General features: G+C 44.3%; 2 protein-coding genes across 4 annotated transcripts; both read right to left on the minus strand.

Annotated features, from left to right (window-relative positions):
- Positions 1-406: 406 nt before the first annotated feature.
- Positions 407-11,747, minus strand: ube2g2 (ubiquitin-conjugating enzyme E2G 2). Its single transcript, XM_084443165.1, has 6 exons — positions 11,621-11,747; positions 11,308-11,343; positions 10,927-10,972; positions 8,208-8,326; positions 3,299-3,439; positions 407-1,393 (listed from the first exon to the last, which is right to left on the minus strand). Exons 1-6 carry the CDS (start codon positions 11,661-11,663, stop codon positions 1,281-1,283), a joined length of 498 nt encoding a protein of 165 aa, XP_084299291.1. The 5' UTR covers positions 11,664-11,747; the 3' UTR covers positions 407-1,280.
- Positions 11,748-14,230: 2,483 nt separating this feature from the next.
- prkag3b (protein kinase, AMP-activated, gamma 3b non-catalytic subunit) lies at positions 14,231-22,653 on the minus strand (the record flags this gene model as incomplete). Of its 3 annotated transcripts, XM_084443718.1 has the most annotated exons (13): positions 22,531-22,643; positions 21,452-21,494; positions 21,184-21,284; positions 20,551-20,632; positions 19,283-19,341; positions 19,147-19,192; positions 18,988-19,042; positions 18,408-18,534; positions 18,119-18,284; positions 17,990-18,027; positions 16,536-16,682; positions 16,358-16,451; positions 14,231-14,356 (listed from the first exon to the last, which is right to left on the minus strand). In XM_084443718.1, exons 1-13 carry the CDS (start codon positions 22,546-22,548, stop codon positions 14,328-14,330), a joined length of 1,005 nt encoding a protein of 334 aa, XP_084299844.1. In that variant the 5' UTR covers positions 22,549-22,643. The 3 variants fall into 3 exon arrangements, with proteins under 3 accessions (XP_084299844.1, XP_084299846.1, XP_084299845.1); XM_084443720.1 differs by lacking the exon at positions 21,452-21,494 and having other exon boundaries at positions 21,184-21,359; positions 22,531-22,653; XM_084443719.1 differs by lacking the exon at positions 14,231-14,356 and having other exon boundaries at positions 16,335-16,451.
- Between the last annotated feature and the right edge of the window lie 2,458 nt (positions 22,654-25,111).

Consider the following 25,111-nt stretch of genomic DNA (forward strand, 5'->3'; position numbering starts at 1 on the left):
TCCAGTCATTAGAACGGTCCAGGCCCTGTGTTTCCCTGTCGAGGTAAAGCGCACTTACCTTCTCATTACCCCGGCTCGACCTCTGCCGGACCGTGACCTATGACCTCTAGGTACCCCCCCGGCTACGTTCCAGTCAGTCTCGAGGCTGTGACGTCGTCCCCGTGTGGACATTCCACAGGTGGGGGATGCCATTGCCAGGTTAAGGCAAGGGTCATCTCTGTGACCCTATGACCTCTTACATGGCTTTAGCGTGAGGTCCCTCGGGCACAGTTCTAGATACCCTCCTAAATACTAATTTACACCATTAGGGGTATAAAGCTGACCCAAGGTCAAGGGCTTTCAACATGTGGTGGTACTGTTTTATATATTGTTTGTGTTGATGGTGTAAATAACACAACAGGCGGACTAATAGTTTACGAGGAGCCGAGCCCTCTCTTTATTATTCCTGTTCACATCATTGACGAAGAACTTCCTGATTCAGTTCGGAGCTGCTCAGTCTGCCACTGAGAGGTAAGGTGCAAACTGGAAGTAGACTTTCCATCATTGTGTGAGTGGAGGTGGTTACACTAGTCCAAGGACTTTCAAAACCCTTTAGGGCATACGCCCCCTTTTTAACAACCAACAAAATGGCAAAAAATCACAGAACCCATTCTATAGTTCTATAGCGTAGAAAATGTTACCATAAAATGTTTACTGAATTTGTCTTCTGTAAAGTAGTTATGTTTCGTGGGACTTTGGGCATGAAAAGGACCACCACCACCAGATGAGAGCTAGTTAACTTTCCCTTTGGCTGTATTCACCCCAACAAGTACTGGGGTTGTCAGATTATTACAATATGCTGATCTTTTTTTATTACACACAGCTTGTCCACACACACACTACAGTATATCTCTATGCGCTATTCTAATGTTTCAGTCACAGCACCGCTATCTAGTTATGTAGCGAATGAGTGGCCTTCTGGATTATAGTAACACTGCTAAAAATATCTTCCTTAGGAAAAATAAAGTGCTTCAAAGATAGATAGAGAGAGAGAGAGAGAGAAAGAGAGAGAGAGTGTGGTATCATGATGTAACTGGTAATCTAAGTCTGAATGGTTGGTTTCGAAACACTGGTGAGGTCGAGAACAGAACAGTCAAGAGATGGCAGTGTCGTCCGCCATCTCCATGGCGACTAGTTAGTCCGAATGTCACCGGCGTCTCCGGGTACAACTTCCTGGTTGACGAGCGAAATGGCAGCAGGCAGGACGTTGCAGAGCCTGACCGCAGTGCGGGGTGATGTCATTAGAGGCTGAGCGACTTGCGGACGATCTGTTGGGCGAGGGAGTAGAACTGTTCACGGTCCTCACGCCACATCTTTGAGGCGTCCACGTTGGCGCCGCTCTCATCGTTGGGCTCTGGAGGGGAAGGAAAGAGAGAAGGTTTACATGCTAATATAAACACAGAAGGTTAACATGCTAATATAAACACAGAAGGTTAACATGCTAATATAAACAGAGAAGGTTTACATGCTAATATAAACAGAGAAGGTTTACATGCTAATATAAACAGAGAAGGTTTACATGCTAATATAAACAGAGAAGGTTAACATGCTAATATAAACAGAGAAGGTTTACATGCTAATATAAACAGAGAAGGTTTACATAATAATATAAACAGAGAAGGTTAACATGCTAATATAAACAGAGAAGGTTTACATGCTAATATAAACAGAGAAGGTTAACATACTAATATAAACAGAGAAGGTTTACATGCTAATATAAACAGAGAAGGTTTACATGCTAATATAAACAGAAGGTTAACATGTTAATATAAACACGGAAGGTTTACATGCTAATATAAACAGAGAAGGTTAACATACTAAAATAAACAGAGGTTAACATACTAAAATAAACAGAGAAGGTTAACATACTAATATAAACAGAGAAGGTTTACATGCTAATATAAACAGAGAAGGTTAACATGCTAATATAAACAGAGAAGGTTAACATACTAATATAAACAGAGAAGGTTAACATACTAAAATAAACAGAGAAGGTTAACATACTAATATAAACAGAGACGGTTTACATACTAATATAAACAGAGACGGTTAACATACTAATATAAACAGAGAAGGTTAACATGCTAATATAAACAGAGAAGGTTAACATACTAATATAAACAGAGAAGGTTAACATACTAGAGGGTTAACATGCTAATATAAACAGAGAAGGTTAACATGCTAATATAAACAGAGAAGGTTAACATACTAAAATAAACAGAGAAGGTTAACATACTAATATAAACAGAGACGGTTTACATACTAATATAAACAGAGAAGGTTAACATACTAAAATAAACAGAGAAGGTTAACATACTAATATAAACAGAGAAGGTTAACATGCTAATATAAACAGAGAAGGTTAACATACTAATATAAACAGAGAAGGTTAACATACTAATATAAACAGAGAAGGTTAACATACTAATATAAACAGAGAAGGTTAACATGCTAATATAAACAGAGAAGGTTAACATACTAATATAAACAGAGAAGGTTAACATACTAATATAAACAGAGAAGGTTAACATGCTAATATAAACAGAGAAGGTTAACATACTAATATAAACAGAGAAGGTTAACATGCTAATATAAACAGAGAAGGTTAACATACTAGAGAAGGTTAACATACTAATATAAACAGAGAAGGTTAACATACAAGAGAAGGTTAACATACTAATATAAACAGAGAAGGTTAACATACTAGAGAAGGTTAACATACGAATATAAACAGAGGTGGTTAACATCCTGTACTACTAATGTCAGACCAAACAAGTCCAAGATGAGGAAATGAAGCGATTGAGGTCATATTTGCAAAAATGAATGTAATTCTTTAATTTACTTCTTCTCACTTAATCCCTTCTTCTTCTGACTTAACTGTCTCCGTGCCCTGGAGAACAAGGTCATGAGCGAGTCTCTTCGGGGGTTAAGGGAAGGATGGTTTTCTGAGATTCCTCCCGAGTGACCTCAGACTCCCGAGGTGGAGGGAGGAGGAGGAGGTGCCACAGGGCAGGGAGTCTTCCGGCCCGGCCCGGCTCCAGCAGCTAGAACCCTACACTGCCCCGACCCGGTCTCCCCACCCGCGGTCCTGTCACCGCCACCATTCTCAAACCCGCTCTTTTGTGTGGAACCGACATCTGATAGCAAATGGTAGCAGACAGGGAACTCCCTGGGATTGACCTCCCTCCACTTGGAGCGCGCGTGCACGTGCGCACGCACACACACACAGGCACACACACACACACACACACGCACGCACCTGCTAGCATGCTGACGACGGAGAGCAGGATCTTCTCGACGCTCTGCACGGGGCTCCATCTCTCGGCGCTGCTCTCGTAGCCCATGGGGTCGTCCCCGGGCGCGTGCAGGATGGAGATACACACACGGCCGTCTGGGTAGACTGGAGACAACAAGAGGACAGCATTATCTATAGACACAGACACACAGTTACACGACAGTACAGATAGATGAAGGCCTTTATGAACCAAAGGAGTAGGGCTGTGCTCGACTCTGAATTTTGCCCGTCGAATCAGATTCTCCTGCCCTAAAGATTTGTTTATGGCGTTTCTGCTTTATTAGAAAGGAGAGTGAGGATATAGGCAGGAAATGCGGGAGAGAGAGAGAGAGAGCGAGAGAGAGAGAGAAAGAGAGAGACATGTAAGACATACAGCGCATGGCCCAGGCCGGATTCGATCCCAGGCTGCTGCGGTGAGGCAAAGCCTTTGTGGTAGGCGCCTTAACCCGGTGAGCCACTGTGGCGCCCGCCAGATTCGCCTGTTCAAACCAGAGATTTGACGAATCGTTCCTCCTTTTTTTTTTTCTTCATAGGTCTAAAACGAATGATTGGCCTGTCCCACTGTCCCATATACATCAAAAGGCAGGTGAGTGGTCTTAGCCCACCAGCACATCTTGACAGTAGAGAAAAAAAAAAAAAGATTGCTAAACTTAAAGTCTCCGACTGATGCCAACTAAGCAACATAGTAGGGTTGGGCGACAGGACTAGAGATGTAACGGTATGAAGTTTTCATATTACGATTATAGTGACCAAAATGAACACGGTTATCAGTATTATTACGGTATTATAAAATATGCTGACATTTTTCCAAAACTACCGATACACAAATTTCATGTGTGTACATACATCATCATTTCACCAAGCTTTATATTGAAAACCACAAATAAAATTTGCAGCACTATACACCTTAAAATAATGCCTCTTGGAGACTGTTGGCAGCTTTGGTTGATACCAGTACTAGAGCGAAGTCAGGGAGCGCAAAACAGGGCAGTGCAAAGCAGACATGCTAAATGCCTGTTCCTATTCCCAAACTCACACAGCCTACGTATCTATTCCCAAACTCACACAGCCTACGTTCCTATTCCCAAACTCACACAGCCTACGTTCCTATTCCCAAACTCACACAGCCTACGTTCCTATTCCCAAACTCACACAGCCTACGTTCCCATTCCCAAACTCACACAGCCTACGTTCCCATTCCCAAACTCACACAGCCTACGTTCCTATTCCCAAACTCACTCAGCCTACGTTCCTATTCCCAAACTCACTCAGCCTACGTTCCCATTCCCAAACTCACACAGCCTACGTTCCCATTCCCAAACTCACACAGCCTACGTTCTTATTCCCAAACTCACACAGCCTACGTTCCTATTCCCAAACTCACACATCCTACGTTCCTATTCCCAAACTCCCACAGCCTACGTTCCCATTGCCAAACTCACACAGCCTACGTTCCTATTCCCAAACTCACACATCCTACGTTCCTATTCCCAAACTCACACAGCCTACGTTCCTATTCCCAAACTCACACATCCTACGTTCCTATTCCCAAACTCACACAGCCTACATTCCTATTCCCAAACTCACACATCCTACGTTCCTATTCCCAAACTCACACAGCCTACGTTCCTATTCCCAAACTCACACAGCCTACGTTCCTATTCCCAAACTCACACAGCCTACGTTCCTATTCCCAAACTCACACAGCCTACGTTCCTATTCCCAAACTCACACATCCTACGTTCCTATTCCCAAACTCACACAGCCTACGTTCCTATTCCCAAACTCACACAGCCTACGTTCCTATTCCCAAACTCACACAGCCTATGTTCCTATTCCCAAACTCACACAGCCTACGCCAATAAGTACACGAGAGACAATTTAAAGACTAAGAGAGATCAAGGTACTAGACACAAACCTCAGAGCACTAAAGCTGCGCTAAACGTGGGATGAGATGAGGAGGGTTCTCTCTCTCTCTGATGTCAGATGAAGCGGATCCTCTGGTACTGGATCCATCTTGTTGTTTTAAAAGCCTGATGTTTCTTTGCTCCCTGTTTGATTTATGGTTAGCCTAAAGGTCTTAAGGCCTTAAATAAGTAACAAAAACAACAAAAGATTATAAAAGATTAAAACAGCAATATTTTGGACTTGTAAGAATGTCATAGACTACAGGTCATAGACTACAGTACTACAGATTTATTCTTCAACATAGTGGGTTCATCTCAGGTGGCGTCTTAATTCTGTCATGTCGGCTATGAAAATGGCGCCACAGTGCCTTCTGCAATAGAATTACGGCCAACACTAAGTTATGAGGGGGTGACCTGATGTCGTAATATAAACCATATAATTAGGAAACAGTCTATTTTATGAATGTTAAATATAGCCTATTTTTTGTCTAACAAGCTTGGTGATTGCTCGACCAATAGAATCTTGGTCGGACAAGAGTATTTTGACCATCATCATCAAAGTAGCCCTACATTTATTCCTGTAGTAGTCTAATCTTTATAGCCTCTGCAGTTTGTCTGTTGTTACTTCAGGAAGTTTTAACAGACCGACTGATGGACAGAGGAGCCTGAGAGAGAGAGAGAGAGAGAGAGAGAGAGAGAGGGTGAGAGAGAGAGAGGGTGAGAGAGCCCAGCGCTCAATCCTACTATCACTTTCAGGGCTGTAAAATGGCCTTCTGTGTTTAGGTCATTTAACTGTACAGTAGCAGAGGCGCGCGTCGTCGTTTTCAAAATGCTCCCGTTTCGCTCGTCCCCACAACAACAGAACCCGGGGAAAACGATAAAGGAAACCGCCGCTTACGGACTTTTCAATAGTCTGCAGATGCAGTCCCTGAAAAGCTGCTGTCCTGTGTGCGTGTCGCCAGGTACAAACGTGACCAGAGGATCCCGTTTTCGGCCGAAAATGGCATCGTGTAACCCAGACCTTAGAGTATGTTAGAATATAACAAATTCGGTAGGATATTTGAATTAAAGAACACAGCCTGTTTGTGGTCACAAACTCACCAGGGCTGATATCTCACAAACAGAATAAATGACCACAGTATTTTCATCACTTCGACAGGCGTGTTGCAGATGTTATCAACCTTCAGGGCCAGGCAGTAGCTCTATGGCCACGCCAGCCTGCCCGAGACAGACACACCAGGGTCGACCTCAACGTGACTGTCTCAGTCATCTGATAGCTCCTCCATCTCCCAGACCCGCCAAGGCCGCCGGGCTGATAAAAGCCCGCTAACAGGAAGCCCCTTATCTCTCCGCTGCTCCGGCACACGGCACTTCACAGCCCTCAGACCCAGAACACCTTGATGGGGAATGTTAGAAGGTTACAGTAGCAGAGCAGGTAACCACAGGGCTCTCACCGGGCCATCAGGGCTAGGGGTAAAGGGCTTGTTTGGTGTGTGTGTGTGTGTGTGACTCCACAAGGGTTCATTCTGTTAAACCTCGCCCCTAACTGGCTGTGGACCTACCCAAACAGCAATGCTACAGCTACTGTATATGTAACAGTTCAGACCGCTTTGGCCTATGGTAGCCAAAAAGACAACAACCTACTTGGATAAAACAAGAGAGGATAAACCACCAACCAAGCTGTCTCTGTAGCAGGTGGTCGATAGCTTATCTGTCTTACGGGTGGTGGAGAGCGCAGTGCTAATTTTAAGTCCTCGCCGTAAGTAACACCTTGTCCGTTCTCACATTTGTCACATTTGACAAACGCACACTGCGCGCAGACAAACCGTGCGCGCGCAGCCCATTTCTCAGAGCAGCCGTCTGGCTTCGTGCCAGGCCTGTGTCGCGGTCGCCGCGTTAAGAGTGCGTGTTCCCGTCCCGAGTCCCGGCTGTTTAGCCGACGCGTGAGAAACATCAGAGGCAACAACACACCTAGTCCTCTAATCAGCCCCACGGAGCCGGCTCCAGGCCCCTGAGATCAACACACAACACCACTCTCTTATTTACCCTCCCAGCTAATGCACCTGGGCCCCGGCCTAGCCTGCGCCCAAACAGACAGACAGACAGACAGACAGGACGACAAACACACACACCAGCACTCTCGTCCTCCTCATCGCCACAAAGGAAACTGGAGAAGGATGAATCACCAATGCTACAATAGTATGGCATTAAAAAAAAAAAACACACACAAAAAAACAGTCATCATTGTGTTGAACAGGATTTTAAACAAGGAAGTAAAGGACTGGGCCTGGCTCTAATAACTAGAACACGCTATTTTTAGTTTGCTATTCTTGCACTTTATCTGAAACACTAGATTATGCTCTTACATTACATTACATTACAGTCATTTAGCAGACGCTTTTATCCAAAGCGACTAACAATAATTGCATTTAACGTAGGAAGAGCCAATGTACTACTACTTGCCAGAACTCACAAGTGCATCTTCTTTCTAAAACAAACAAGTGACTAAGAGCATAATCTAGTGCTGAAGGCAAAGTGCAAGAATCACAATCTAAAGTACAGTGCAATATAATATAATAAGTGCTTAGGTGGGAGGATTGTTGTAGTACTTCTTGAAGAGATGAGTTTTGAGCCTGCGACGAAAGATGGGCAGCGACTCTGCTGTCCTGACATCAGTGGGCAGTTCATTCCACCACTGCGGGGCCAGGACAGAGAAGAGCCGTGACCGTGTCGATCGACCGCAGGAGCCTCGGAGTGACGGGGCAACCAGTCGCCCTGAGGTAGTCTCTACTAGGTACTCTTAGTCACTCGTTTAGAAAGGAGACACACTTATGAGTTCTGCTGAGTAGTAGTACACCAACTACCTACTTTAAATGCAATTATTTGAAGTCGCTTTGGATAAACGCACCTGCTGAATGACTGTGATGTGATGTACAGCGTTTCTGTAGAGCCAGGGCTTCACTTACTGTTGGGGTGGAACATCTCGCAGGTGAACCTCATCTTGGGGGGGCTGAGGGGGTAGTCCGAGGGGAAGCTGAGGATGGCGGGGAACACGCCGCCCTCGAAGCACGTGTCCTCAGGGCCCCTGGCGAGGGAAAGCACACGCGCGGGTTTATTGACTATTTTGTACTTTTTTGTAGATTGTGTTGTCTGTAGCGCACTGTCCGGTCTTGTTCTTGGACTGTCGGGCACCAACAGATCGAGGCAAATTCTTCGTAGGTGCAAGCCTACTTGGCCAGATAAGATCTGAATCGGACATGGTTGTATAAGCCCCAATAGCATAATAAGATATATAGATCTGAAATAAGACAGTAGATATTACTTTTTAATAGCATATCTCGTCTTCAGCATTTAATAGTTTCATACTTGATATGCCAAAATATTACAGTATAACTACACCAATCAAGGTAAAATGACAAACAATTTCCATAAATTACAAAATATATCTATATACTGTATACACACATCTATATACCTACAAACGCCATGGAGTTGTTCTTTGTCTACACAACAGGAAAATCAAGTATTCACTTGGGCTTGTTTCCTCAATCAAGGGCTCTCCTCTGGAATACTAACCAACAACATGAGAGCCAATCACCTCTCTTAATCTAATCTCCTTACGAGTTCAAACCTGGCTGGCCCAGGACCACTTCCATGTTTTGATCGGCAAAGCCGTACGCACTTGAATAAACCCCCGCCTAATCCTCCAGCCACTGATCAGCTGATTTACAGCTGCTCCTGATGATCCCCCCCCCCCCCCCCCCCGATGATCTGCCCCCTTTCCTCCTGATGACAGAACCGTGTGTGTGAGCCTCGCTGTAGAAGCACGCTCATGATCGCCCACTCTCAGGCATCCATTTTTCCTTGTGACTTACTTTCTGACCCAAACTCTCAGGCGCTCTCATCTCTGGATGCCGGGGAAAGTCAGACAGCTGTTGCCGCTCCTTTCGTGTGTGTGTGTGTGTGTGTGTGTGTGTGTGTGTGTGTGTGTGTGTGTGTGCGTGTGTGTGTTTGGGATCAACCGATTATCAACCTATCGGCATTGTATGAATAGTACGTTAGTATGAATAGTATGTTAGTATGAATAGTACGTTAGTATGCCATTTCAAACATGGCTTGGCACAGAGGAACACGTTTGCAGATGGTAGCAGCAGCTTTCAGCATTTTATGAGCATATTTACTTGTATAAAAATGACCAGATCAAATCAGAAATATGAATTTGTCTTAAATTCTTGCTAGGTGATGAGGGTGATATCGTAGACAAATATACAGTATAACAGCTAGTTGCTACTTGAAACATTAACATAAAACTGTTAGATTTCAAAACCGTAATTGTTTGTTATCTAGACCTACAAATTAAGCAACATTAAATTTACGTACAGCAACTAGTTTGGCTTGATCTACAGCTAGCTAGACAGCCAATGTTTTGCTGTAATAAATGACACATAACCATGCGTTAGCCTGGGCCCCCACTTTTAACTCTCTCTCTTTCTCTAAAGCCTCATTGCAGATGGATGCACTGAAAGTGCAGTATGAGAGTATCACACCCAACCCACACCGGGGATGGCAGTCTGCCACCTGCAGAGAAGGGGTCCGCATGGGAGGAACACAGGCAACACTACAACAACAAGTACAAACACTTCAGGAAACCACACAGAAGAAATCAGAAACAAAGAAATTAATTAAAATTAGTTAATTAACCTTATGCTTAAAGGGCATTTCAAGTTTTGTGGTAATGTTTCCACATTTTTATACAAAGATTTTTTATTTTTTACTGCAAATCCGTATCGGTTATCAGTCTCCTTGATTACTAATAATCGGTATTAGCCCTGAAAAAAACATACTGGTCTACCCCTAGTATGTGTGTGTGTGTGTGTGTGTGTGCGTGTGTGTTTGTGTCCTCCTCTGCATTGTCCAGGTGTAAATATCAGCGGTTATTGCACCATGAGGAATGCTCTCCTCTGCTCCGGTTGGTCTTTTTCCCAGGGTGTTGCATAAAGCACACGGGCGACTCCAACAACACCAATTGAAGGGTTAGCCATGACCACAATTACAGTAAGGACAAGAGCAAACCCTTACAAAGTGGGGTCTCAAAAACAAACAAGCATTTCAGTCAAGTGTACGCCTGTAGGCCTATAAGTAATGTGTCTAGACTTCCACAGCAGAACTATGCGGCTATGTGTTCACACAACAATCTGAATACCTGTAGTCTCCCCATTTATCTAACGCTCTACCTGAAAATTTGAAACATATCCAGCAGTGATTTACTTGTTCAATACAAAGTGAAGAGAATTAGAGTCACGCTTGTACGATTTACAGCCATTTAGGATCAACCTGTCATGACTCGTGACATGAGAAGAGGGACACCTAGAGCTCATGAATCTACATTACAACTATGTCAGTCATTCACATATATTACCTCCTAACCATCAAACAGCCCCAAGCCCTCGACCTGAAACAACCAGGGTGTGCTCGTCTTTCTGTGCTGAGCGGTCGTGGGAATTCCCCCATAAAATCCTTCATATCTAGACTGATCATTTACCATTTTAACAACCACATGACATGAGTAACAGTAGACACGAGAGGCTAGACAGACTGTATAAGTCAACTCGCAAAACACTTCGCATTGACCTTAATCTTGCATTAGTCCCAATTTGTTAAAACATGTTATAATGTCGCACTTACATGATCAGCGCCTCCCATTCAAAGAAGTTTTCTTCATTAGCTGGACCTACCAACATGTAAGAACAAGATGTGAGCTCAGTAACCATACAACACTTTCATGAGTTAATGATCCAAAACGAGTTTAGTGCACTGATTCTTGATAATGGCCGTGTCCGAAATGCATACTACCTGCTACTTGCTATATAGTAGGCACTATAAAGTAGGCATACTACATACTATATAGTACCTACTATATAGTAGGCGAAATACAGTATGCACAGTTTTGATGTAGCATGTTACATCTCGCCTACTATATAGCAAGTAGTATGCATTTCGGACACGGCCAATGTCACTACTTTGATCTCTTAAGGAACTTGTTTGCTAATATGATCCCAATCTTACCTGCTACAATCCCCTCGGGTGGATTCAATGTCAGCTCTGCAAGTGATTCATGTGAACATAAAAAACAACAACAAAAGCATAGTTTCAGTCAAATGCCAACAAGTGATTCTCTTGGATGCCTGGATAAGGTTGCAGTGTAGCAAAACCCAACCAGGTTAGGAAAGGCTAGCTAATGTTAGCTTGGGCTAGCTAATGCTAGCTTGAATTAGCTGATGACGAGTAGCTAGCTAGCATGCTAAGCTAGCTATCTGTCGGTATTTGGGAGCTTATCAGCAATACGTAACTAACTACAGCTCTGAAGTAGCCAACTCACGCTTATATTCAGCCATCAGTCTTTTCAATGCAGTGCCAGCCATTGTGTCGAATAGGAAAAGAGAAAATAAAAACAAGTATTTTGTTGACAGCGCAGCTGTAGAGACAGCTACACGTTCCCAGAGTACTTCCGGGTTGGGAAAGCAGACGTCATGTTGGTGTCTCTTCTGGAGGGGGCGGGGCCTCTTCTGGAGGGGGCGGGGCTAGCCATACAAGGGAGAGGTTGAGAGCGTGGAGCTTTTAGGGTGAGAGTTTAGGATAACAGCCAAGGATGCATAGATATCTAACACAATAAAGACCAACTCTCTGTATCTGTGATCTGGATCTATAGTCCTGTTTGCGTTTTCCTCACACTGTCGACCTGACAGCATTCATATTTGACTTATAGCATTGGTCCTGGGCAGACGGTGACGGGGCCAGATTTTTTTAAAATTAATTTACGTTTTGGGAAATTTATTTTTGGTAGCTCAGGAGGTAGGGCAGCCACCAGGAGGTAGACCAGCCGGCTGGGGATTGAAAGATCCCCGGTTCAATCCTAGCTCCCGGCAGAGTATTGAAATGTGCTTGAGCCCCAAAGACACTGAACCCCAAATTGCTTGTGGGTGGCACAATATCTCGGTGCGTTACACTGTCCAAGGGCTGGATTGATTTGATTTTATTAAATTCATGCTTGCAGTGGAGCCAAAGGCCCACTGAAAAACGGCAGCATTTTACAATGCATAAAAAAGGTTAAAAAGAAAACAGACAATAACTTAAACACTACACTAGACAAAAAAAGTTAGGGAGTGACGATTTGGGAAGAGATCCAATCCCGGAAAGTCGTGTCTCACGCTGGAAAAAACTGAACAAAGGCAATGAGAGCGCATAGAAAGTCATTCAATAGCTTTGTCCCTCAGTCTAGTAGATGTGTCCTCCAGGAGTATGAGGTTGGAAACTCTAGAGAAATGGTTATAATAATGCATTACACTTTAACTAAACCCATTCGATTTTAGTAAACTAAATCTACTGTGTTTAGTCAACTTAAATCTTAATGCTATTTAGTCAACTAAATCTAGACTAAAACTAAAACAATTCAGACGACTAAAATATGACTAAAACTAAATAGCATTTTAGTCAAAAGACTTAAATCTAAATCAGAATTTTCTGTCAAAATTAACACTGGTTCAACTGGACGTATCTGCTTTGGCTCTCTCTCTCTCCTGTATGTAATTGAAGTGACATCGTGACACCCATCACAATGTTATAGATTACATGTCATAAGTATGACACAAACTGGGATGACCCATGGCAGGTTCTGTTTTGTCTTAGCATGCTGCTTGGCTAACCCAGGGAGCATCTCAAGAGCAGAACTGTATTTCCATTTGTTGCAATAAATACTTAATGTCATGAGTGTTCCTGACCGAAATGAAGTTAGTTTAAAGTGTGACAGCATTGGAGCTAATTGTTAGCTAATGTTATGCCATGGACTATGTCCAGTCTTGCCGTTTTGGGAGGAGATCAGTGATGAGCATGGCATAGATCCAACTGGGACCTGCGACCTTCAGTTTGAGAGAATAATAAATGTGTAGGCTATAACAATAAGGCATCGGGTGGACAGGATTAGGTGAGTTCCTGGAGGAGCTTGCCACCTTCATCGGCAACAGCACAGCCACCCAGGAGCTGTTGGAGTGCATCTCTGAGCAATTCACCGCTATGTTCAAACACAAGGCCTTCCACCACTGGAAAACAAGCAAGGGCCTGGATGAGATGGAGTTCAGTGAGGCTGAGAGCCACACCAACGACCTGGGCTCTGAGTACCAGCAGTACCAGCAGTACCAGGACGCCACCAGAGGAGGGTGAGTTTGAGGAGGGCGAGGAGGACATTGGTTGAAGTGTTTAACTACCCCCCCCCCCCCCCCCCCCCCCGTGTCTTCCTTCTCCCGTGTTCTGTTGACCTGTTCAACTCTGTCCGATGGTAGTAACCTATGACTCATACAATCACATTCCTGTTATCTACCATGCATGCTTATAACAGACATATATTCATGTATTATTATAACAGATCATTATGAGGTATATTGAGTGTGATGATAAAGATAGAACATGGTTCATTTCTCTCTGGGGAAGTTATATTTTGAGATAACGCTAATAAAAATATTGGTGATTAAGGAAGACATTTGATAAAGGACTACTGGATTTGAGGTACAGTAAGACTGACAACAAAAATACATTGAAAAGTTACAATTGTATAATTTTCAAGTTAACATTGAATGTACAAAAAGTCAATATACATGTTGATTAACAATTACTACATTTCTCCCCCTGCCAGTATGGTAAAACAGATGCATTTTGGGTAGCACAGCTGTTCGTTTGTTCCAAATCCTGCTTCCAACGACAGATAATTATGAAATGCTCATACAACAAAAGTGTGCTTGTCCATGCACTGTACAGTATACTCTTGCTATGGTTCTCAAGAGAGATGGGACACAAACTTCAAAAGGTGCATACAGGTACATAAAGGCCAGATTTTGTACCAGTATGCATGTTCATCAGTAAAAAAAAAAACACAAAAAACAACAAATAAACACTAGAAATTAGTTATTAAAAAAGAAAAGAAAAAAAGATAAGTAAAGCATAATTTCATGATCCTTTAAAAAGGCCATTTCTAAATCTTGCCAAGCGTGACCATTATGTACAGTTTCCTCCTGGACCGGCCAGACTCCCCTCGGTCAGTCTCTGTTCAGTCTGTCAGGAATCTCTGGAGGGTCAAACAAAGTCATTGTCTTGGATCATTCAGTTTCTGTACACTATGTGCAATCCATACCATAATATGCTTCAGAATAAAACATTTGAAATGTAAATAAAGTCATCATATTTACAATAACAACAGAAACAGGAAATTCTGAGAACAATTTCAATATGGAGTTGAGAATGTTAGGAGCGAGTACTCCTGCCCTTTTCCACCAAAAGAACTCTGGCTCGTGAACCGGTTGGTTTCAAAATTCCTGGAACCTTGGTTCTGTCCAGAGAACGGGCCCGCGTTTCGACCAGTTTTGAGCCGAACCGTTGTACGCCAGCCCACGCCCATGATGTCATCACGGTTCGCACTGAAAAACCTACTATTTTGTGGTGCCGGTTCGGAACCAGCTTTCGGGTTCCCGAACTCATTTCTTTTTGGTCGAAATGCTCGGAACCATTCTAAATTAGGTTCACGAACCGGCACCGAACCGGTTCCCTCTTGGTGGAAAAGGCCTAGAGTGACTGAACACATGCACTAGACTAGTCATGCCAATGCGACTGTCGGGAACTCATACAGTAAATAGATGGATGGACTGCACTTATATAACACTTTTATCCAAAGTGCTTTACAATGGCCTCTCATTCACCAATTCACACACACATTCACACACCGATGGCGGCAGCTGCCATGCAAGGTGCTGCACATTGGGTACGTCCTGAGACACAGCCACCCCAGTAGCCTCCAGACAGAATGTTCAGTTACAGAAACTCAACGACGAGTGATAAGATACTGAGAATAAGCAAACATCATGGAGCAAAGATTCTTGGGCTGAAGTGAGTCACCCTCCAAGGTCACTAAGCAGGCAGGCAGACCAGAGAGATAGACTATCAGTCAAACAGACGGACAGACAGAAGATAGACAGGAAATAGACTATCAGTCAAACAGATGGACAGAAAGACAAACAGACAGGAGATAGACTATCAGTCAAACAGACAGACAGACAGACAGACAGACAGGCAGACAGACAGACAGACAGACAGACAGACAGACAGACAGACGACAGACAGACACAGACAGACAGAACAACAGACAGACAGACAGTTCCCTCTGTCTGGTGATTCTAGAAGATGTCAGGAGTTTGGAAAAGAAGTGCAGAGATGAGAGATTAACTCAATGGTAACGTTAATTAAATACAATGCTTTTAGAAGAAAATTCAATACAAGTTTTATTGTGTGATGTTAGAATTTAAAGTGAAACAGTATTGACCCAAACACGGGCAGTCAAGGCCACACACCAGCTGCAGAGAGCCATTAGTGCCAAGGTGAAGGAGGACCTCCTAGACCCTGGTCTAGGATCAGTTTCTACAGCTACAGAGAGCTGTTCGTGCCAGGGTGAAGGACCTTCTAGACCCTGGCCTAGGATCAGTTTCTACAGCTACAGAGAGTCATTAGTGCCAGGGTGAAGGACCTCCTAGACCCTGGCCTAGGATCAGTTTCTACAGCTACAGAGAGCCATTCGTGCCAGGGTGAAGGACCTCCTAGACCCTGGTCTAGGATCAGTTTCTACAGCTACAGAGAGTCATTAGTGCCAGGGTGAAGGACCTCCTAGACCCTGGCCTAGGATCAGTTTCTACAGCTACAGAGAGCCATTCGTGCCAGGGTGAAGGACCTCCTAGACCCTGGTCTAGGATCAGTTTCTACAGCTACAGAGAGTCATTAGTGCCAGGGTGAAGGACCTCCTAGACCCTGGTCTAGGATCAGTTTCTACAGCTACAGAGAGCCATTAGTGATCAGTTTCTCTCCTAAAATCCAAGCCTCAACCACATGTGACCGGATTCAAGAACCCTACATCAGTGTCCCCACACAGGGCTACCAGACTACCAGTGCGCCCTACTCCCAGAGGCCAGGAGGGCAGGGGGCATACCTGGGGCTGGGGAAGGGCTGGGAGGAGGAGGTGGTGGTGGAGGAGGTGGAGGAGGTGCTGGAGGAGTGTGCTTCTAAGAGAAAAGGGCATCAATACCTGCGGGGGTGAGGACCAGGGCCTGGAGCAGGTCAGACAGCGACACGATCCCCCTCACCACATCCTCCCTGTCCACCAGCACCAGACGGTGGACCTGGGTAGAGGGGAGGGGGGGCAGGGGGGGGGGGTTATTATGAGGTCATCTCTATAGGTTATCAAAAGACCAGGGCGGTGTTACCTCAGCTTCGGCAATGCGGTTTATAATGGTCTCCAGAGTCTCGTGGGGGAGGCACTTCAACACCCCCTCAACGCAGCACGCCCTGGTGTCAATCACCTCCCTCATCGTCATGTTCAGGTTGTTGTAGTTCTTCTGGGCCGCCAGGTTCTAAGACAACGACAACGTCTTTAGTCACATCCTGACCAGCTCTGTTGGATGATAGATGTAGTTCAATACTGCAGTTACAAGATACTCATTGTTACCCAATGTTATGTGACTGTTGGTATATGTACATGATTTAAAAATATATATTTTGACTAATTTCTCTAGTACCGTGACTGCTGGACTACTTGAGGGCTTTTCTGATGATGACTGGGATGTACAATCAGTTCACTTACTCTAAACAAATGTACAGTAACACTTTATTTGAAGGGGTGTGCATAAGACTGACATGACACTGTCATAATAATGATATGACACATGAAGAATCGTTATGAATGTTTGTCTGTTGTCATTTAGTGTCATTTGGTCAATTATGTCATTTTTAATGCAATGTTGACATTGTTTGAGAAGTCTTTGTTATGACAATTTCACATTAACCAAGATGACATAAGCTGTCTTAAACATGACATACTGTAGCAGGTCTAATTACAGTATCAGACTTATTAGACTATTTACTATTTAGATTTATGGGTTAACATTAAACTGTCATATGTGGTTGGGTTTGACATTGGCTGTCATGAGACCATTATAATCACGTCATAAATATTTCCCTTGACCTGAACTACAGTGGTACAATTTGACTGTCATAAAGATATCATTGTGTTGTATTACACTGTTATAATATAATTTGACGTAATGTTAACGTAATGTTATCTTTATGACAAGATCAAAATGTAACACTTTAGTTCAGGTCAAGAAAATTATTCATGACATGTTAGAAAATAATTTGACAGTGTAATAACACTTAATGACATTTTAATGACTAGTCCAAATTGACCCACTGTAGTTGAGGTCATAAGGTTATGACATCTTGGTTAATGTGAAGCTGTCATAACAAAGACATCTCAAACAATGTCAACTTTGCATTAAAAATTACATAACTGACCGAATGATACTTAATGACAAGTCATATTGTAAACATTCATAAAGATTCTTCATGTGTCATGTCATTTCATGTCATGTCAGTCTTATGCACACCCCTTAAAATAATGTGTTACCAAATGTACTGTAAGTCGCGTTGGATAATAGTCTGCTCAATGACTAATATGTAAATACAAAAGGTGCATAGCCTTTCTGACAAGTCTACTACCTCACAACTGGAGGTGAGAAGGCCACGCAGTACGAGGCACTGTGGTGCAGTCAAAGGGAATTTCTCTCTGATTAAAATGTCACAAACCGCTAATTATTTCAATGACGTGTCTCAGTGTCTCAATGTGACTCAGTGTACTCGGTGTTCCTCTGTGTGGACTTACAATCACATCAAACCTGGAATAGAGCGCCACCACCTTCCCTGTAGGAGACGGGGAGAAACAGGTCTGAACATGGCGGCCATTCAACAGGAAGTAAATACAGAGCACGAACGACACCGCGTAGGCACACACCTTGTTTATTGACCACAGGGAGAGCGGAGACACGCCTCTCTACGAAGATGGCGAGGGCGTCGTACACCGTGGCGGTCTCCTGCACGGTGGCGACTTCCTTGAAGGTTCCGATCTCCACCTCTCCGATGCGCTTCTGGAGGAACCGCGGTTTGGGGATCATCCAGCCCTTAGGAGAACCGTGGGGAGAGAACCGACAGGTGTGATTTGCGCGTGCGCGGTCCCGGATAAAAGTTGAACAATAAACCGCGTGTTAGCGTGTTTCTGTCCAGCGTTCTGTCCAAGTTCTCACAAAGATGTGTAGGAACTTGAGGATGCGTTTGTGCGTGAGGATGTGGAGCACGTTCCCGGACTCGGGGTCGATGACGGGCAGCCGGTGGATCTTGTTCTTCAGTAAGGAGTAGATGGCATCGAAGAGGCTGAGAAGAGGAGAAGAAACTTGAGTGTTGGGAGCAGGGTCGGGGAGTGGTGCTACAGGTATTTCTGTGTCCCATCTAAGGCTGGGTATCGATTGGAATTTCAAGAATCGATTCGATTCCGATTCACAAGGTTCAGAATCAATTATCACGATTCGATTCAATATCGATTCGGTTAGTGTTACTAAAACTTTTTTTTTTTTTAGCTGTAACCTTAATTACATGACTGCCAAGTTATGCAACACATCAATACTACGGCTGGGTATCGATACTGATTTACAAAAATTAATGAATGAATGAATCAATGAACTATTCATTCCTGAATTTATTCATTCATTCATTAAATAAAAGATCGATTTTGGGATTCATGAATCGAGTCTGAATCATTTGATTCAGAATCGATTCAGAATCGATTAATGGATTTTTTAAAGCCAGCCCTAGTCCCATCCTCCGTACCTGGAGTCCGGGGTGATGCTGATGAGAGAGTGGAAGGAGTACTGCAGGTACACCTCTGGAGCAGAGCAGGAGAGAGCACACTCAAACACTGTGGATGGGGGAGGGACTGACCTGCCACGCTTTAGATGAACGGAGAGAACGTTTCATAGACTCACTCACCTCTCCAGGTTTCAATCTTGTGTTCCTCCAGCTCATAGATCTGGACCTGGGAGACACAACTCCATGACGCTTCTGTTCGGTCAGGTTATCTATTCTGTTCTATACTGTTCTATTTCTGTTCTGTTCTATCACTCACCATGGGAGACTTGTAGTACCGGTGGAGAATGTTAATGAAGTCTGTGATGGTCAGCATACCTGCAGATACAGCCACAGGGCAGAAGAGGTATGGCTGTGTTGCAACCACAAACACACACACACACGCGCACACACACACACACACACACACACACACACACACACACGCACACACTCACTAGCTACTCTGCAGACGTGCCTGCTGAGGGGGTACGGTGCGCAGAGAGGGGTGTGTGTTATTAATAACATTCGGGAGGGTGCGGGGGATTAGCAACAGTCCTGCCAAGCAGACTCCGGACCCAGGCGCTGACCTAAAGATAGACCGCTTGGCACCAGCGATACTATTGAGTCATAATGTACAGTAGGAGCCAATCATGACTTCAGACCTGGCCAGACATACCCATCCCAACCACGGCCTGGATAGCAGATCCATTACATTACATTACATTACAGTCATTTAGCAGACGCTTTTATCCAAAGCGACTAACAATAATTGCATTTAACGTTGGAAAAGCCAATGTACTACTACTTGCCAGAACTCATAAGTGCATCTTCTTTCTAAAACAAGTGACTAAGAGCATAATCTAGCACTGAAGGCAAAGTGCAAGAGTAGCAATCTAAAATGCAATAGGTGCTTAAGAGGGAGGATCGTTGTAGTACTTCTTGAAGAGATGAGTTTTGAGCGTGCGACGAAAGACGGGCAGCGAATCTGCTGTCCTGACCCCCGGATCCCCCTTCTCCTTCATCACCTCCCGTTCCCTGATCTCTGCTTTCTCCTCCTCGGGCTTCTCAAGGAACTATCCACTCAACTGCCCTTGAATCTAGGCCATCTAGACCACAGAGACCACATAACTGACACTTGGAGAGCTTTTGAGAAATTGTGAGTGAGTACAGTTGTTTTTATGAAGACTTTGCTCCAGTGACCTAGTTCCAGACCTCCTCCTGCCTACAGTCTATGTATAGTACAGTATATGGTGGAGTAGTAGTCCTGCCTATATGGCAAGTAGTAGTACACAGACTACCTCCGTTAAATGCAATTATTGTAAGTCGCTTTGAATGAAAGCGTCTGTTAAATGACTGTAATGTGATTCGGTCCTGGTTGACAGTGTGTGGTCGTGGCCGTGAGGGGAGAACGGGAGGGAAGCGCCGGGTTGCTGTTGCTCTGTGTGTGTAACGTGACTCCGCCTCATAGCTGGCCTCTCAGATTTAGAAGGTTAAAAGACGGTGAGTGCTCAGCACCAGGGCTCGGGTTCAGGATGTGTGTCTCACCTACAAAACACTGCAGTTTGTTGTCCCACAGCGGGGCGGCTCGGACGCCATTGGCCACCAGCGCAAAGAAAGCTTTCTTCACCTTAACAGACACAGAGACACATGTAAACATGGACAACTCCACTTAACTTAAAGCGCTGAGGAAATTAGGATATAAAGTGAATATAAAGTGCCCACTACTGGAGGTTTGGTCCTGATGTAGGGCAAGGTTATTTTTCCAGTTTTTACAGATTATGAAAGTGTAAATTGTAAGCTTTCAAATGATGTGCCATGCATTGACATCTGCGAATATTTGAAGATATGCTTCTGTGATTGACGGTACACTGGAAATCGTGCGGAGAAAAAGGGCTTCAAAGATTCAGAGCTGTTCACACTTCTTACAGGACGTGGACTTTGACGACAAAATAGGACTATTTAGTGATCCTGAAACGTCGTTTGTCATATTGAGTGGGTTCTTTGCAACTTTCATTTACTTAATATGAAAAAAAGGAAAACGGTAAAAAAAGAAATAAATAAGTATTTCGCCCACTAGCGCATTTTGAGGACTGCCCACATCAGGACCAAACCTCCAGTGGCGGTCACAGATGGCGCCCGACCACGCAGTGACGGTGACCGTCCTGGGCCGGCGTGTACCTGCAGGGTGGTGTCGAAGATGACCAGTTTGGAGCTGGTTGGAATGGCGTCGTAGCAGGAGTGCTTCATCATGAACTTCATGTAGACGTCGGCGTCGGGATCTGTAGGGGGGGGGCAGGGCGGGGGCCCCCTGCTACAAGTCCGTCAGTCTGTCACACACCCTCTGGCCTCTCTCTCTGGTTATTGTAATGGCACGAACACACACACACACACACACACGCACACAGTCCCTCTCACGTAAATACAAACACATACACCTGAGAGTTACCTGTCTCCTCCACAGTGAGCCCGTCGTCCTCAAAAAGGGGAACCTGCAGGCAGAGAGTAATAACCAGGCCGGCGTCTTAAAATAATAATAACCAGGCCGGCGTCTTAAAATAATGACCCTTTAAAATAATGACCCTTTAAAATAATAACCCTTTAAAATAATGACCCTTTAAAATAATGACCCTTTCAAAACGACTACAGACATGATTATGGAAGCAACACGACACTGCTGAGAGTTAACAGAGACTCCAATAGCAGGCAGTCTTCAAACTTTTGAGTTCAAACCTGGTCACACTGAAGTACATAACCTTTTTCGGGGGTCATACAAAGACTGAGGGACCAGGTAAATAGCACCTGTCATCACAACACATTCTGTGTCAAAGCTGGGAAACAAACTCCATAATACCAAACAGAGGGAACGTTTTGAGTCTATTCTAATTTATTTAGCCAATACTATTGTATTTAATTCAGTGGACTTAAGAGTATAATTGAATGGTTAATACAGTGCTGAGGCAATGGTGGGGTGGGGTGTCTCGTGGAACGAATTGAATGGTAACACTTTACAATAAGGGTACATTAATAAGCATTAGTTAATGCATAAGTATTAAGCATTAAGTAACAGTTAACTGATGTCTCTATTAAACATTTACTAATGTTATTGATGTTAACTAAGGTTAACTCACCTAACCCTAACCTTAACTAAGGTATTAATTAACATTAGTAACCTAACCTAACCCTAAATAAGCATTAGTTAACAGTTAACTAATGTTTTTTGTGACCCTTATTGTAAAGTGTGACCAATTGAATTATAGTGGACAGGTATTTGAGTTAATATCCTACATAAATTACTTTTTACAATTCTGAGAGGACTGGTGACACTAGACACTCCGGAGTCCAGAAACAGCTGAACAGTTCACGCCCGCTTTGTATTCATCACATAAACAGACAAACACAGGCACGCAGGCAGGCCCACACACAGTCCTCCCCGATGCACACCAACCAGAGGGCTGCTATGCCAGCACCCCCCCCCCCCCCGACCCCACACCACCAGGGACAGGACGTCTCCGCTCCACGTCTTACCTCCGCGTGAGGCTCCATGGCCGAGGGCTGAGGTGAGGCGCTGAGGCCGGCTGGGACGCGGAGCAGAGGCGGGCTTGGACCGGCTGCGCCTGTCACGTCCAGAGCATGATCCAACTGTGCTCCGTCCCGCAGACAGCCAGGGGCTAAATTGGGCGCAGGGGCCGGAAGTATGTGGGGAAGGCGGACGAGTCGAGCGACGGGGGCGTGGGGGGGGGGGGGGCGTGGGGAGGCAGATGTTGCGAGAGAGCGAGGTTGAGAGAGAGGAGGAGGAACGGGAGTAAGAAAGAGAGGGAGGATTGAGAAGGAGGTGGAGAGTGTGTCTGGGTGTGTACACAACAAGCCTGGAGACCAGCCCTCGCAACGAAAGGGCAGGAAAGGCCACAGGGATCGAGACAGCTGCACGCGGGCTACGCAGCTCAGCTGGAGGCACCCAGAGAGTCAGAGCACTGGGTTAGTGCACAGATACAATCTAAATCTAAAAGATTGTGGCTTTCTACAAGGATACTGTATTATTAGAAAAAGAAGACTGCAATTTTGCAATTGAATGCAGTAATACGAATGAATCGTTTTCCAGTTTGTTAAAAACTGATGGAGCCTATATAGCCTACTGGAACTGGACCAAAACATTCATGATTCTAGATCAAGCATGTTGTTAGTATTACTGGGACAAGTTCACGAATCGCAGACGAAATGTCCTACATTCATTATTGACACACACACACGCACACACACACACACACACACACACACACACACACACAGCAGATGAAGGTGCTGTCCCCTCAGCTCCCTGTAGCGGTCTCTCTGTCTGTTGCACTGGGCCACTACAGATAATGCTATTTTTACCTCCTGTGACGTGATGAACGTGTCTCTCTGCTCTCTCATATCTCCCCCTCGCTCACACAGCACATTCATGTACCACTGACACACACAGCAGGAGAGAGAATTCACCAGTCATTAAAATCCTGAAAAGCTGAGTGACTAGCCAAGGTGGTTAGTAACCAGGCCAGGTCAAGCCTGGCTTATGTGCGTGGCTGGCTTGTTTCTGTTCAGGACTGGTAGGATGGAAGCTAGTCATGCCACTGAAATAGCTGTGAATTGAAATGACATGAAATAATGTCTGATAATTTAAGATGGGTCTTGTCGCCTGGACACATCAGTTTCCAAAACGTAAACAGCGTTTGTTTAGCTACATATAGACTAGAGGAGTTTCGCTCAGCATAGACGGTAATCTCTGAGAATGTCCCGCGTGGGAGTCCAATGCTCTGACCACTACTCTACTTGTGGAAGGGATAAAAAGGTTGGAGTGAAAGGATGAACGTGAATCTATTATAAGGCTCAAATGTTTTGCAGCTCCAGTAAGATTTTTAATGTATTTTTTTTGCCGAAAAAATGTCTCTTTTGATAGTAAAGTTGCCGACCCGTCCTAAGCCCATGTTTTATCATTGTTTCAAAACTGCTCTTTGAACTAGTATAAACCAACACATAACTATGAGATCCTAAAACAATTCTTAATTCCATTTAGCTCTTCATTTAACCTACAGTAAGGCATACACCCTCTTTTTCACTCCTCGAACTACTAAAGAAATTGGTCGATGTGCCTTTAAATTTAAAGCACCATCTGATTGGAACTATTTACCTAGTTCACAGGATCCATGACCTCCTTTCTCCCCTTTAAGGCATCTGTTTACTAACCTCCAGACATCCTGCTCTTCTTTCTAATTACGAAATCTGAAAAATGTGGTCTTTAATGCTTTGGTTTAAGCAAACATATGTAAACTGTATACGAGTATATTTAATGAATGTATTTTGATATCCTCACAAGGAATCAGTGGGTACTGGACTGGGTGGTCTTAACCTGGGAGAGCTTATATATAATATATATATAATAAATAAAATGTGCAGGGAGATGCCCACGAAATGTGTTTTTGAATGAAAAGACGCATGAAAACCAAAGCACTGTATCTCAAATGTCAGTTTTTAATGTGAAGACTTGAACCTGAGCAGTTATGTTAGCCCTTAGCTTGGGACTGCACACTTTTAATAAAACGAAAGAAATACCTCTTTATTTATCAAACAAATATTACATCTTCAAAAATGGTAAAAACAATCACGTGTAATCTGGATCAGAATGAGCAGTCAGGCGTGATTCAGACGCCAACCCTGCAGCAGGGCTGGATGTAAACGCACCTTAAAAGGTGAAATCTGATCGGGTCGTGTGACTGCGACATACGGAGGGGTCCAGCAGGGCGAGAAACAGTCAGATATAGGTTCTGTAGAACAGACAAGCCTCTATAGCACAGCGGATCACGGACGCCCTCTTGCGGGCAGTTCTACCCGCGGACATCTGGAGCGTTGCCCCCTGCTGAACGGCGCCCTGATGCCGAGAAGGCGGTGGCGTCGGTCGACCCCCCCACACCCGCTTCCCAAACCAGCCCACCCAGGATGAGTCTACCCCATCCAACTCACGCACTCCACAATATGGAAAAGCCATCAGAGCACTCGGTGATGAAAACAGTGATTAATTTGGCCAGTAATTCACACTACACCTTCCACTACAATACACACCCACACCCCTCTC

Source organism: Borostomias antarcticus, assembly GCF_949987555.1.
Source record: "Borostomias antarcticus genome assembly, chromosome: 9".
Classification (NCBI taxonomy): domain Eukaryota; kingdom Metazoa; phylum Chordata; class Actinopteri; order Stomiiformes; family Stomiidae; genus Borostomias; species Borostomias antarcticus.

Coding starts and splice junctions, on each gene's coding strand:
- ube2g2 (XM_084443165.1), bottom strand. CDS start 11,663: ATGGCTGGCACTGCATTGAAAAGACTGATGGCTGAATATAAGC. Junction 11,344..11,620: donor ACTGATGGCTGAATATAAGC/GTGAGTTGGCTA, acceptor AATCACTTGCAG/AGCTGACATTGAATCCACCC. Junction 10,973..11,307: donor ACCCGAGGGGATTGTAGCAG/GTAAGATTGGGA, acceptor ACATGTTGGTAG/GTCCAGCTAATGAAGAAAAC.